The following is a 13815-nucleotide window of genomic DNA, read 5'->3' on the forward strand; positions in this document are numbered from 1 at the left end:
CAGAGGGGCATGTTAGAATGGGTTGATTGGTTGAAAGGGAAGTAAAAACTCAGTCAGGCTGATGCATTTTCCACGTAGCTTTCAGAGATAATCTGCCTCGTTTCAAAAGCTGTGACTTCATCTGGGAGCAGGCATGTTGGGACAGGAGCAGGAGGTTTGAGGCATACCTGCTCCCCAGCCTCTGCTTCTCTCTCTCTTTGGGTGTGTTTTGTCCTCCCTGAGGCAACAAATTTCTGTATTTGTTTTAGCCCTGTGTTGTATGTAGATGATCTTAATTGAAATTTTTCATGATTTTAAAACATCTCTCTGTTTAAAGAAAAAGACTAGCTTATAAATGACCTTATCAAACATGATCAGGGTCAGGGTGGAGCTCTGAAAAGAACATTCAGATCCTTTCACTTTGCTTCAGAGGCAACTGTAAAAATCTGTAATGGTGTCTTGGTCCTTTACCTGTGGTGTGTGCTGTGATGCACTGGTTTGGGAAACATTAATGGGAGGTTTTAACTATACTATACTAACCTATTTTTCACTTCTTAACTATGTGCATCAAATAAAACCAAACACTGGCTGTCATGGTCGGGGGGCTGTGACCCAGTGTTCAGTTTGGTTCTTTGGGACACGTTTGTATTTTTGTAATTTGGCATCTGAGTCATTAGTTTGAGTTTGTTTTTGTTAGTCTTCAGTTTTCTGCTTTTTCATTATAGTGGCAATGGTTTAGTGCTCAGTCTTTTGTTCTTGATATCTTTGTTGTTTGGTTCTCTTAGTTTTAGTTATCTGGGTTCTGTTCTTGGCTATTGCTTAGTTTGTAGTTAATCCTTTGTTTCAGTTCCTCTGTGTTTTCTGTGCCTTGTCAAGTTTCCGTCTCTGTGATTCTGTGTTATGTTACTTCCTGTTTTATTCCATTAGTTTTGCATCTCTTGTGCATTGTGTTCAGTTTTGCTTCTTCTGTCTGGTTTTCTCTCCGTTAGTTTCAGCTGTGTTCCCTGGTGTTTCCCATTTAGCCCACTGTGTATTTAAGCCCTGAGTTTTACTTAGTTCTTTGTCACATTGTCCCTCATGGTAGTTTGTCTTTCAGTTCTAAGCCAGCCTTGTTTAGCATATGACTCAGTTTATCATCAGTAAAGCTGAGGTTTTTTGAGTTTATATTTACTCTCCTGGGTCCTCCATCTGGGTTACATGACGGTGGCAGGGATTTGATTTGACATGCAGTAAAACAATAACAAAGGCACCAGAGTAAACAGTGTCTTGGCAGTTTTGTACAAAAATAGAAATTAGTTGCAAAGAAAGTGACACAAAAACTGTCTTCAACATATTCTAAACTTTTTTTTAACTCAAAATAATTTCAGCTTTAAAATAATTCCAGTTTCAATCTTAATACATGTTACTGGTCTTTAGTCCTTGTTCAGACATTGTAAAATTCAGTTCAATGAGAGATCATTAGGAGGAACTGAACATGATTTATTGATAAGAAATACAATACAGCTATGTGGTGATTAGACTCCAATGGCCCATTGAAGTTGAAGGGAATCCCAGTAGAGATAGAAATTAGGACAGGACTCCCTGGAGTCTAGACACTGGTGGTGGAGACCAAGATGGAGACTTGGAAGGAGCTCTTGGGTGATGGAGAAGGAGAGGAGGTGGGTTGCACAAACAAGTCTGAAAGGGAGAATGACAGATGAGCAGCGATATTTAAAGCATGCTGAGCAGAGGCTGATTGGCTCAAGGAAGGTGAGCAGAAAGATCAGCATTGAGTTTGGCAGCGTGAGAAAGTGCATCCCGCCCCACTATGCTACTTTTACCCCTGCATTTTGACCTTTAGCACCTACAAAGAAACATGCTGCAAAACAGTGAGGAGGTCTGAAATATGCCCCTTTACAGCCAGCACGCTCAAATGAGAAGAGGCTGGCAGAAGTGAATATCCTCCTACACGTAGTTCTTGCCTCCTGGAGCCTGGGACTGGGGGTAGCGTCGAGCTGGCCCTGAGTCCTGATTGGAACAGTGGCAGCAGAGGAAGGCCCCTCCTATAATGACCAGAGTGGCAGCTGCCCATCCAACATACAGGGCCCTTCCAAACTCATACCTGTGAATGACACACATTACATTGCTACTATTGCTACTGTGTGTGTGTGTGCATGTGTGTGTGCATGCGTGCGCGTGTGTTGAGTGATACATTTTATCTCTCCACTCAGCTGGAAGAAGGGGCATCAAATGAAACTCATTTTGGACTCTTTGGAAGGCAGCTGTGTCATGAAGGCAGGTTGTTTTCTAAATGTCTGTCTGTTGAGTCACCAAACACACCTTCAGCGATACCTGATACGTGATGGGGGTTTCTCATGACAGAAGAAAGCCTCACCTGGAATTAGTTTAATTCAATTCAATGTTATTTATGTAGCACCAAATCACAACAAACAGTCGCCTCAAGGCGCTTTATATTGTAAGGTAAAGACTCTACAATAATTACAAAGTTGAAGCGAATGGACTGTAAAATTCCTGTGCTACGTTGTGACCGAACCAGGACATTCCTGGAAAACTGTGAGCAGAAAAGCCTTTCTGCCTTTCTTTCTGCATTATATAAGTAAGAACTTAAAAGGTGTGTGATCTTTCACATGTTCAGATGTTGCTGTAAACAAAAACAAAACAAAAAAAAAGAGTTCTCTACAACACCTTTAAAATCTATAAAATCTGTCTCTAAAAGCCAGATGACTGTTTAACTGGCAGCAAAAAAATCACCTGACAAAAACTACATAACACCCTCTGGTTATTATTGGCTCTGAACAACCCATTTCATAGCCTATTAACTGGCTGCGTCTGGTCCGCCGGCCGAATGAAGTGCATTTATATGGCAGGCTAGACCCGCCCATTTTGACTGACACCTCATTCGGCCAATCATGTTAAGAAATGGGTTTCCCAGAGCCAATAATACTCAGAGGGCGTCACGTAGCTTTGTCAGGTGATTTGGTGCAGCCAGTTACATGATTGGCCGAATGACGTGTCAATAAAAATGGGAGGGTCTAGCCTGCCATATAAAAGGGACTACAAACGGCCCGTCACCGGGCCCTTGCCAGTTAAGGGGCTACGGAAGTCAGCAAGCAGGAGCCAGCTTCACTGTAAAGGTTATAAAACCCAACAGTTTGGGTGCCAGCATAGATCACCTGGTTGAGTTTGCAACCCACACCAAAGGTTAAAGTCCTTCCTGCAGGGGCCTGAGTTGGAGTCCATCCAAGCCGTGTCCTGTGTGTCTCATGCCCCAATTTCCTGTCTGCTCCCTGCACTGTCCTGTGAAATAATAGTAATAAATTTGTTTTAAAAAAAAACAACAACATCCTGTTGGGGAACCAGAACTGTGATTAATGATAAAACTCAGTCTTTATAAAAAAAATTAATGCAAGTACCGACAAATATTTAAACAGTTCCTTCAATAATAATAATAACTTAAAAAAAAAATTCTGCAATGTGCTGTACAGCTGATCACATGTGTAGAATATGTTCCAACAGCTGGAGTTTGTTTGCTTTGTGGTGTTTGAGCAGCAGATTCAATAAATCGCCTGAAGGTGGCGCCCCCTTCTGTTGGAGCACTGCACAGTGGAAACAAACGTGTGTGGGTGTCTGTGTGTTTTACTTTGCATAAAGTCATGACCGTGTTGGATGGGTTGAAAAGCTTTGAAATTCCTTCAAGTAAAATCTCAGGCAGGCTGATGCATCTTCCACGTAGCTTTCAGAGATAACCTGCCTCAGTTGAAACAATGTGACTTCGTCTGGGAGCAGGCATGTTGGGACAGGAGCTGGAAGTTTGAGGCATACCACCTCCCCAGCCTCTGCTTTTTTCTCTCTTTGGGTGTGTTTTTTCCTCCCTGAGGCAACATATTTCTGTATTTGTTTAGCACTGTGGTTTATATAGATGATTTTAATTGAAACATGTCATGATTTTGAAACATCTCTCTATTTAAATAAAAAGACTGCCCTCTCTTTTACATTCTGAAGAGTCTCACTTATAAATGACCTTATCAAGTAATCAATGAAATGTTGCAGGGTCAGGGTGGAGCTCTGAAAAGAACATTCTGATCCTTTCACTTTGCTTCAGAGGCGACTGTAAAAACACTGTAATGGTGTCTTGGTCCTTTACCTGTGGGATGTACTGTGGTGCACTGGTTTGGGAAACATGAGAGGGAGTTCTTAACTATATTTCACTTCTTAACTATACGCAACAAATAAAATCAAACACTCCAATGTTACACCCTCCCTTCATAGAAAAGTGGCAGGGATTTTATTTGGCATGTAGTAAAACAATAATGGGAACAAAACACAAGCACCAAAATCAACAGCGTCTTAGCAGTTTTATACAAAAATGAAAAATAGTTACAAAGAATAACAAAAACTGTCTTCAACATATTCTGAACATTTTTTAACTCAAATAATTTCAGCTTTAAAATAATTCCAGTTTAAATCTTAATACATGTTACTGGTCTTTAGCGCTTGTTCGCGGACATTATTTGTAAAATTCAGTGCTAACATTTATATATGTAATTGTCAGATTATTGAAAAGAAGCATCCCGCCCCACTACACTACTTTTACCCCTGCATTTTGACCTTTAGTACCTGCGAATAAACATGCTGCAAAACAGTAAGCAGGTCTCAAATATGCCCCTTTACAGCCAGCACGCTCAAATGAGCAGAGGCTGGCAGAAGTGAATATCCTCCTACACGTAGTTCTTGCCTCCTGGAGCCTGGGACTGGGGGTAGCGTCGAGCTGGCCCTGAGTCCTGGTTGGAACAGTGGCAGCAGAGGAAGGCCCCTCCTATAATGACCAGAGTGGCAGCTGCCCATCCAACATACAGGGCCCTTCCAAACTCATACCTGTGAATGACATACATTACATTGCTACTATTGCTACTGTGTGTGTGTGTGTGTGTGTGTGCGTATGTTTATAATACCTTGTGGGGACAATTTTCCTGACATATACTACGTTGTGGGGACCAATTGCTCCTTGTGGGGACTGGAACCTTGTCCCCACAAGGGGAAACCCTGTTTTTGGGTCAGGGGTCAGAGTTAGGGCTAAGGTATGAATTGAGTTTAGGTTAGGGTTAGGGTTAGGTATGTGATGGTTAGGGTTAGGAAAAGGGTAAAGGTAAGGTTTAGGCTGTAGAAATGAATGGAAGTCAATGGAAATTCCTCACAAAGATAGCAAAACACACTTGTGTGTGTGCGTATGTTTATAATACCTTGTGGGGACAATTTTCCTGACATATACTACGTTGTGGGGACCAATTGCTCCTTGTGGGGACTGGAGCCTTGTCCCCACAAGGGGAAACCCTGTTTTTGGGTCAGGGGTCAGAGTTAGGGCTAAGGTATGAATTGAGTTTAGGTTAGGGTTAGGGTTAGGTATGTGATGGTTAGGGTTAGGAAAAGGGTAAAGGTAAGGTTTAGGCTGTAGAAATGAATGGAAGTCAATGGAAATTCCCCACAAAGATAGCAAAACACACTTGTGTGTGTGTGTGTGTGTGTGTGTGTGTGTGTGTGTGTGTGTGTGTGTGTGTGTGTGTGTGTGTGTGTGTGTGTGTGTGTGTGTGTGTGTGTGTGTGTGTGTGTGTGTGTGTGCTGAGTGATATATTTTATCTAGCCAGTCAGCCATTCGGAAGAAGGGGCATCAAATTCAAATGTCAGTTTGGGTATTGAAAAGGTTTGAGCCAGCCCTGGTAAACTTAGTCAATGCTACATGTCAGGATGTGCAGTAATTCAAAGGAGCAGGTAAACATTTCGGGAGAGAGCCTCACCTGGAATTAGTTGGAGTGAGTGGATTGTAGAATTCCTGTGCTACGTTGTGACCGAACCAGGATGTTCCCACCAGGGCAAGCAGACCTGGAAAACCGTGAGCAGAAAAGCTTTTCTGTGTTCTTGCATTATATAAGTAAGAACTTGCAAAGGTGTGTGTTCAGATGTTGCTGCAAATAGAGGTAAAAACAAAATAAAAGGAGTTCTATGCAACACCTTTAAAATTTAATAAATCTCTAAAACCCAGATGATGCTCTGGGAGCTCGTGTCTACTGCATGTGTACGCCTTAACTGAATCAGCTCTCACCAGCAATAATTAAGACAACCCCTCCGCTCAGAGCCACTTTGTCCTTCAGCTCCGGTTGTTCGCTCATAACGGTAGTGCACTTCATGCCAATCACCGCAACCAGGATAGAGATGATGCACAGCACGATGGATGAAAGCATCAGCCCTCGTGTTCCCTGTACATTTGCTGGAGACACAGAGAGGGTCTGTTGGTTGGAGCAGGTTTCATTCAAGACTTTCTAAAGCGTTTCATTGCCTGCAATGTCTTTCAACAGCAACAAGGAACTCAGTAGTAAGAGAAAGATTTAATCTCTCCTAACGGGGAGATTCCTATCAGGAATTCCATTTTATTAATCTGTGTGTGACTCCTCTTGTTTACAACAAGCTCAAAAACAGAATCAGTCTTTTCAGATCACCACATTCTCCATTATCCTAGAAAGATTTATCTTGAAGCATCAAAACTGGAAACATTTTGTTTCACCTCTTCAATCACGTGACAGTTCCCCGGACACAGAGGAATAGCCGGATCCTTCTCAGAAATGGGGAAGTGATTTGGGTACTGAATACGCTCAAGATAACTGTCAGGCAGCTTTAACACTCTGAATGTTTATTACTTGATCCTCAGCAGACCACACAGCAGCTCATTTTAATTGCGTAAACGTGCATATTCTTCAGCTGCACGAACACTGTCTATCAAGCGTGGCATTCAGGTGCAGAGAGAGTTCTAACACCCTCCCCCAGGAAAGATTACAGGCCGTCCTAAAAACAAAAACATGAGTTGTTTTTAAATGTTTGGTCACTTTTTCAGACCAGAAAAACTTACTTCTAATGGGTAAATATGTTGGAAGTGGAAGAACTCTCTCACAATACACAGGATATGCTTTTTAATAACTTTTTAAACAAATTTTATTCTTATCTTATCTGGCATATTATTATCCTTTTTTGCATCTGTGGCGGGGCTTGTGTTACAATGTTCTTTAGGTTGTGTTGTTCCTTGTTTAACCTCCCCTGAACAAATGTTTTTCCAAAAATAAAAGGCAGGAGGACATTATTTTTAATATGATAAATGTGTTATATAAAGATAAAGGAATTTAAAAATGTTTACATTCAACTAATTTGCAACACTAACAGCATGAAACTTTCTCGATCACTTCTTTTTGATTAGACTGCTTCTGGTATTTGACCAACATGTCTCTGCATGCAAGAGGTCTCAGAAGAAGAAAGGAGCACTCTGTTCAGTGGCCTTGAGGGTTTGAAAGATCGCGGAGTTTCACATATTCTATTTTTCTGTAACAAATGACAGTTATTTCCAAACTTTTAGCATATGACATTCACTGAAAGTCACTCTTGAAGAACTTCAGATATTATTTGCATAACATGCACCGTTCATTCCTGTTCCCCCACCCACCTACCCACTTCCACACCCAAAACTTTCTAGAAGAAACATTTGATTTTAGACAGTATTATTCATAAGCTTATCATGCTCTGTCTGTGATGGTCTTCAGTGTTTAATAACTGTGAAGGAATGTCATTAAAGGTAAAAACATGATGTATAAAACAGTACCTGGCAGCTTGAGGAGGGAATCGTACACTTTACATTGAACTTGTCCGGTGCTCTGACTTGCACAGCTCTGCCACAGCCCTTCATACATCGCTTGAGCCGTGATGATGTTGTCCCCAGTGTAGGATGAAGCTTTCCATTCTACCATGATTGTGGCTGTGATGATGCCTATCAAGCCAATTAAAGCCAGCACGAAGCCAAGAAGCTGCACTCCTGCATTTGCCATTGTTTAATGAATTAAAATGGTAAACGATAAAAGACGCAAAAAAAAATTTTTTTTTTGTTCTTTTAAAAAAGCAAAACGATACAGTGATTCAAAAAGTTTTCCTGATGTTGTTCCCGGTGACTTTGTGTTGTCGACCTGCTCCCAAATAAAGGCATCTAACCACCAGTGCATCCTTAAGGAATGACCTGGAGGAGAGGGAGGATCCCGGAATGCCATCACCTCCTGCTGAAGTCAGGTGGAGCAGGATGACACCTTGTGGATGTAAAGGTCTTCTGCAAATAATGAAACCAAATGAACACCCCACCCCCATGACAAATACAGAGTACGAGCTACAGCAAGCAAAACAAAACAAAAAACGAAAAAGAGTTTTAAAAATAAATTAGATTTTCTTTTTTTTTTTTTTTTTTTTTTTTTTTTTTAAGCCTGTCATGTCTGGTAGATCTTGCAAGCAGAACTGTGATCTGAATGCGTTGTTGTGCCAAACATATTTGCTATTTCAAGATGAGCTCTATAGGTTCTCAATAGGCTCTTCTTGTTGATGTTTTAACCCTTTATTTTATTTATCTGAGTTATTTTTCCACATACTATGTAACAGCCAGAGCTGACAGGCTGAAGAAGAGGAAAATAAAGAGAAGAAAAAGGGAGAGAGAAAGGGAGCAAAAAAAAGGGGAAAGAGCACAAGTCTATTAATCAGATACTTCATCACTTTAACATATAAAAAAATACTATCAATACTTGCAAAAATAAATTTGTGTGTGAAAAACAAAACTAACAAAGCATGTTACGCACACCAACAATTTTGTTGAGTTGTGATTGAGTGGGCGTTTGTGTCTGTGTCATGTTTGTGTCTGTGTCATGGAACGTACTTACCAATAAGGGCAAAACGCTGCAGCTCCACCCATCAGAAGCCAGAGGCAGGTACGGAAAGCCCCCGGAACCCCAGGCCACCAGCAGCCCACCAAGAGCCAGGAAGACCCCCGGCCACTCAGTCCAAAGACAACCGCACACCTACCCCAGCAGACGGGAGAGGGTGGTCTCAGACGGAGCCCCCCCAGTCGAGGAGCGAGGGCTCCAGGGAACCCAAGGCGATGAGAAGCCAGCCCCCCCCAGCGGCCAGCCCCCTGCACTGGCCGGCGGCAGGGCTCCCGGGCCCACGGCACCCAAGGACCGCCCGACCCTCCACAGAGCCCCCCCCCACGCCGAAGAAGCCAACGCAGCCCAGCACCGCACCCCCAAGGGGGGCAGGCCAGCACCCACGCCAGAACACCCAGCCCCACCCAGGAACCCCGAGGCACCCCCATCCCAGGGGGGTAGGGGGGAGGAGGCAACCAGCAAGGAGCGGCCAGGAGGCAAGGCACAAGGCCCAGACCCAGGTCCAGCCATACATACAAACACACCCAGACACCCGTGTACACATTTATACACAGATACTCATACATGCCCATACATACTTACCCACACACAGATATGCCATACATACACATTCATTCACCCACCCATACTCACGGAGACGGTGACAAATACACAAAGACACACATTCATCCATAGCTACCCACCCTCTGAAGGCGGGGCAAGTGGAAACCACCCCAGGGCCAACAGCGACCCCAGGACGCCACCAGCCCGGTCCCCAAGGAACCACCCGACCCCTACCCCGGGCGAGACGCAAGAAATCGGGGTGTAAGAAGACCCATCCACCCCTCCTCCTCCCCAACTTGTAGGTCTATGTGTTAATGTTTGTGAGTGAATGAGGTGTATAGGGTGCAGTTAAAATTGAGGGGACAGTTATGCCACAAGCGCCAACTGTTGGTCGTCAGTGCTTGCCCACACTGCCCCCCCAAAACCCTCCATGTCTAAAGTGCAAATAAAATTTGGAGACAGACAGTGACGAGGATCCGAGTGGGGCTACCTCAGCGGCCCATCTCATCAACCTCTGAGTAACATGCCTGCCCCAAAGGTCCTATGTGTATCAGGGTGTAAGTGTGTATGTGTTGTGAGTTATAATGACTAAAGTGCAATTAAAACGGAGAGGCAAGTGGTGGTGCAGCTCTCCACGTGGCCTCTCCATCCTACATCTGTGAGTGATGTGTATTCTGTGTGTGTGTGTGTGTGTGTGTTTGTGTATGGGGAGGGGGAGGGGGGGGGGGGGGGGGGGCATATGACCAGGAAGAATCCTGGAAGAAGAGAGCCAGCTGTCCGCTGGCTCAATAGGCACCCCGACCTCCCACACCCCAGCACAGGGCAGGGGGAGGTGAGCCCGGGGCCGCGGTGACAGCATCCCGGAGCACTGCAGCACCCGAGGTTGGCGCCCTCGCCCCCACCGCAGAGGGCGGCCCGCTCCTCCTAGATGCCCATTCACTCAACAATAGACACAAACAGGCGACAGGACATACTGGCCTGGGCATGGAAATGCAGTGCCCAGTCCCCCCCTTCCACCCCACCGCGGCCCCATCCCCCACCCCACCCCCCTGCAATGCAGGCACCCCAGGGCCCCAAAAGCGTAGACCGGACATCCCGACGTCAGGCCAACCCACCCCCCCCGGCGGCGCGGCCGGGACAGCAGAGGCCCCCCCCGCGCCAAGGGGGGCCCACCGGGAGCCGGCGCGGCCCCAGTGCCGGGGCCCCAGACCCCAGCCCCCAAGCCATACAGGGAAGACCAGCCAACCGACCGAGGGCCGGCACCACCCCCCCAAGCACCCCGCCCACACCCCAGGACCGAAGGCAGCACCATCCAAGCCCCCACCACCATCAACCAGGACAGGCACACAGACATCACCAGAAGGTCGCCCCAGGACCCCAGCCTCAGGAGGCTAGATTTTCTGTCTCTTACTATTACAGTCAGTAACAGCATTATGAGCAGCAGTGGTATTAAGTGTAGTACTGTTTTTCCTCTCTGACAGACAGAGCATCTCCTCTTAGATTTATTTGTTCAGTTTTAGTTTTCTTTCTTACAACAGAATAAACATTTGCTTTTGCATGCTGGTTTGCTGAACTGCAAGGAAGCCTTTGTGTGTGTGTGTGTGTGTGTGTGTGTGTGTGTGTGTGTGTGTGTGTGTGTGTGTGTGTGTGTGTGTGTGTGTGTGTGTGTGTGTGTTTTGGGGAGGGGGGGCACTGAGCAAAGGTTTTTCTTGCCTAATCCAGCCTTGTTGTTGTTTGCATTTTGTGTCAGCTGACTTCCAAGTCCACAGAGGGACTTGCTGCAATGCTCCTGGATCAGAGGTATGTCACATTTCATTTGTTCATCCTGCATGGGTTTCAGCTTTTTTAGAGTTTCCTCTTTGTTTTGTTTCAGTGGAAAATGGACAAAGATTTGGGTCTGGCCCTGCTCCTGCTGCTTCTCTGCCACAAAGGCAACACAGAGTTTCCAGTGTCTTGTCCATACGGATGCCAGTGTTTCACTCCGGTCCAAGTTCTGTGTACTGATGAACAAATGAAGTCTTTACCCAAGAATACTTCTAGGCAGGTCAAGGACTTTATTATAATGACATCAGCTGTGCAGTACCTGTTCCCTCGCACTTTAGAGGGGAGCCCCCAACTCACCAAGCTTATCTTCCTGAATAATGAACTGCAAAGTATCCACTCCCGGTCATTCGAGCATCTGACTGAGTTGCAGGAGCTGGAGATCAGCGGGAACCCCGGGCTGGATAATTTATTTCTAGGAACTTTTTCAAAGCAAGAAAATTTGACTAAATTGTTGCTCAACTTCAACAGGTTCCACACGGTGCTTCCTGGCATGTTTGACTCCTTGAAACAGCTAGAAACTCTGCAAATGAAGGGCAACATCATATCAGATCTACCTGCATTTCTTTTCCTGAGCCTTCGCAAGCTGCGTGTCCTGGACTTGTCCCAAAATAAGCTTGAGGAAGTAAAAAGAGAGACTTTTTATGGTCTGGAAAGGCTGGAGATCCTGAAAATGAACAACAACTTCATTCACAATTTTACATCTGACACATTTCACAATGTTTCTCAGCTGACAGAGCTCCACTTGGCGGGGAACAACATAACACAACTTGATGATGACAGCTTCTCTGTGCTAACCAAACTGCAGGTGCTGAACCTCCGTGGAAACCTTCTTACAGCCTTCAGTGATAAAGTGTTTGGATATGAGGGCTCAAATTTGACAGAGCTGAACCTAAAAGGCAACAGACTGACTGAGCTGTCCTCTCTAAGTCGTCTGACCTCACTTACTGACCTCAACTTGTCTTCCAACCAGCTCTCCAATCTTACTGAAGACATATTTAGAAATCTTACAGCCCTGGAGAACCTGGCCCTGTCTGAAAACCAGATCACTTTACTGCCTGAAATGATTTTTAATGAACTCTTTGATATTAAGGTGATTTACCTGCATAAGAACAATCTCAGCACTTTGGATGCCAAACTGTTCAAGAGTCAGCTATTCATTCAGCAGCTCTACCTGTCTGACAACCAGCTGGAAAGTCTCCCAGAGGAACTTTTTGACTATTTTATCTGGCAGTACACTGTGAGGCTGCATGGAAACCCCTGGAAATGTGACTGCCACATGTGGTACCTGCACGACTGGGTGCTGGCAAACAGCAAGAACGTGGAGATGCTGGACAGAGTGGTATGTCAGAGCCCAGACTTTTTGAGAAGACAGACAGTCATGTCCATCAACAAGGATCAGCTTGTGTGTCATTTGTCTAAAGATGAGATGCCTGATCTCAGCACCTGTAGCCTACAAACATCAAATGGCACCATGATCATAAAGTGTAAAGTAGATAAATGTTCCCCACTGATGGTGAAGGTGCAGTTTCAGGAGGATAGCGGCACTATTGAGGAGCATATTGTGAAAAATGAGTACAAACCTTCACAATGTAGAAATGAGACACTGATCGAGACCCCCATTTAGTAGTTTTCATACTTTTTCTGTGTGAAAATTTCTCCACACTAACAGTCTCGTTACATGTTCTGTGACTGTCAGAGTCAATACTCTAACTCACCAGCTGATAACTAATACACACAAATGCAGCTGAATGATAAGAAAGGTGGGTGAACCTTTTCTTTAAAGTTCAAAGTTCAACTCAGGTTCTGATCATCCTGTCATTGCTTAAAGAAACGATGAGTAATCTGTCAGTCATGTGTTCACATGCGCCTTTACTGTGATTTAAACTCCCGCAGATGTCAGAGGTTCTCTTCTTTATGTACTCTGGCACTTCAGACACACCAATCATCACTGGCACGGGGCAGAGTAGTTATGAATATGTCAATGCATATTTTTGATTTCAAGAAGTTTGGTGTTAGCTTCCTGTGAACAATTTCAATAAAATGTTTGCTTCTTCAAATTACTGGATTGAATTTTCAAAGCAGGAAATATTATTGGTCCATAAATCAGTGGTAGAAGAAGTAGAAGTATGTATCAGGAACCTTTTTTCAAGTAAAAGCAATAATACCAAATGTAAAAGTACTCCATAACAAGTAAACATCTGGCATTCAAACTGTGAAAAGCAGCACGGAAGCAAAGCGGTCCAACCATGAGCAGAATATCCACTGCATCTGGAAGGACATCCGGGGTAAAACATCTGCCAAATCAAACATGCTGAGCTACCTGTTCCCCTTGTGAATAAGGCAGCAGCTGAAAGTTGCAATATTATTTATCTTAACTTTAATTATGATTGCATATACCACTTTGAGGGTTGAGCCATGGCAGTGTTATATATCATAAGCTAACCGTGGCTTAGATCAGTCATAGCATCCAGCAATAAGTAGAGCAGGATTTTCCTGGAGTGCGTTAGAAATACGAAGCAGCAGAAGGATGTCAGTGCACGTCCACTGCAAGTATAATTTATTTTATTAAATGAATACACTTATAGTGTTGTTCAAAAGTCTCTTGGAAATGTTCTTGTTTTTGAAAGAAAAGCACATTAGTTTTTATTCAGGATAACAAAGCGATTAGAAATGTTGTAAATGATTATTTACATGCAGACTGTTCAGTGCAGGAAAACTGACAAAATATTAGTTT

At 44.2% G+C, this 13815-nt stretch overlaps 2 protein-coding genes across 2 annotated transcripts; one reads left to right on the plus strand and one right to left on the minus strand.

Moving 5' to 3' along the window:
• Positions 1–4224: 4224 nt before the first annotated feature.
• On the minus strand, positions 4225–8006 carry cldn1 (claudin 1). Its single transcript, XM_030752268.1, has 4 exons — positions 7619–8006; positions 6077–6241; positions 5772–5856; positions 4225–4854 (listed from the first exon to the last, which is right to left on the minus strand). Exons 1-4 carry the CDS (start codon positions 7839–7841, stop codon positions 4698–4700), a joined length of 630 nt encoding a protein of 209 aa, XP_030608128.1. The 5' UTR covers positions 7842–8006; the 3' UTR covers positions 4225–4697.
• A 3004-nt stretch (positions 8007–11010) lies between these two features.
• Positions 11011–13121, plus strand: LOC115796132 (carboxypeptidase N subunit 2). Its single transcript, XM_030752394.1, has 2 exons — positions 11011–11057; positions 11131–13121. The coding sequence occupies exon 2, from the start codon at positions 11137–11139 to the stop codon at positions 12703–12705; it is 1569 nt and encodes a 522-aa protein (XP_030608254.1). The 5' UTR covers positions 11011–11057; positions 11131–11136; the 3' UTR covers positions 12706–13121.
• The last annotated feature ends 694 nt before the right edge of the window (positions 13122–13815 follow it).

The sequence above is a fragment of the Archocentrus centrarchus genome, chromosome 17, assembly GCF_007364275.1.
Source record: "Archocentrus centrarchus isolate MPI-CPG fArcCen1 chromosome 17, fArcCen1, whole genome shotgun sequence".
Classification (NCBI taxonomy): Eukaryota; Metazoa; Chordata; class Actinopteri; order Cichliformes; family Cichlidae; genus Archocentrus; species Archocentrus centrarchus.

What these genes read in the sequence shown, in the direction of transcription:
- cldn1 (XM_030752268.1), bottom strand. Translation starts at nt 7,841, where the DNA reads ATGGCAAATGCAGGAGTGCAGCTTCTTGGCTTCGTGCTGGCTTTAATT. An exon ending in TTCCCTCCTCAAGCTGCCAG is followed by an intron (nt 6,242 to 7,618) that starts GTACTGTTTTAT and finishes CTGTGTCTCCAG; the next exon opens with CAAATGTACAGGGAACACGA. An exon ending in GGTTGTCTTAATTATTGCTG is followed by an intron (nt 5,857 to 6,076) that starts GTGAGAGCTGAT and finishes ACGGTTTTCCAG; the next exon opens with GTCTGCTTGCCCTGGTGGGA.
- LOC115796132 (XM_030752394.1), top strand. Translation starts at nt 11,137, where the DNA reads ATGGACAAAGATTTGGGTCTGGCCCTGCTCCTGCTGCTTCTCTGCCAC.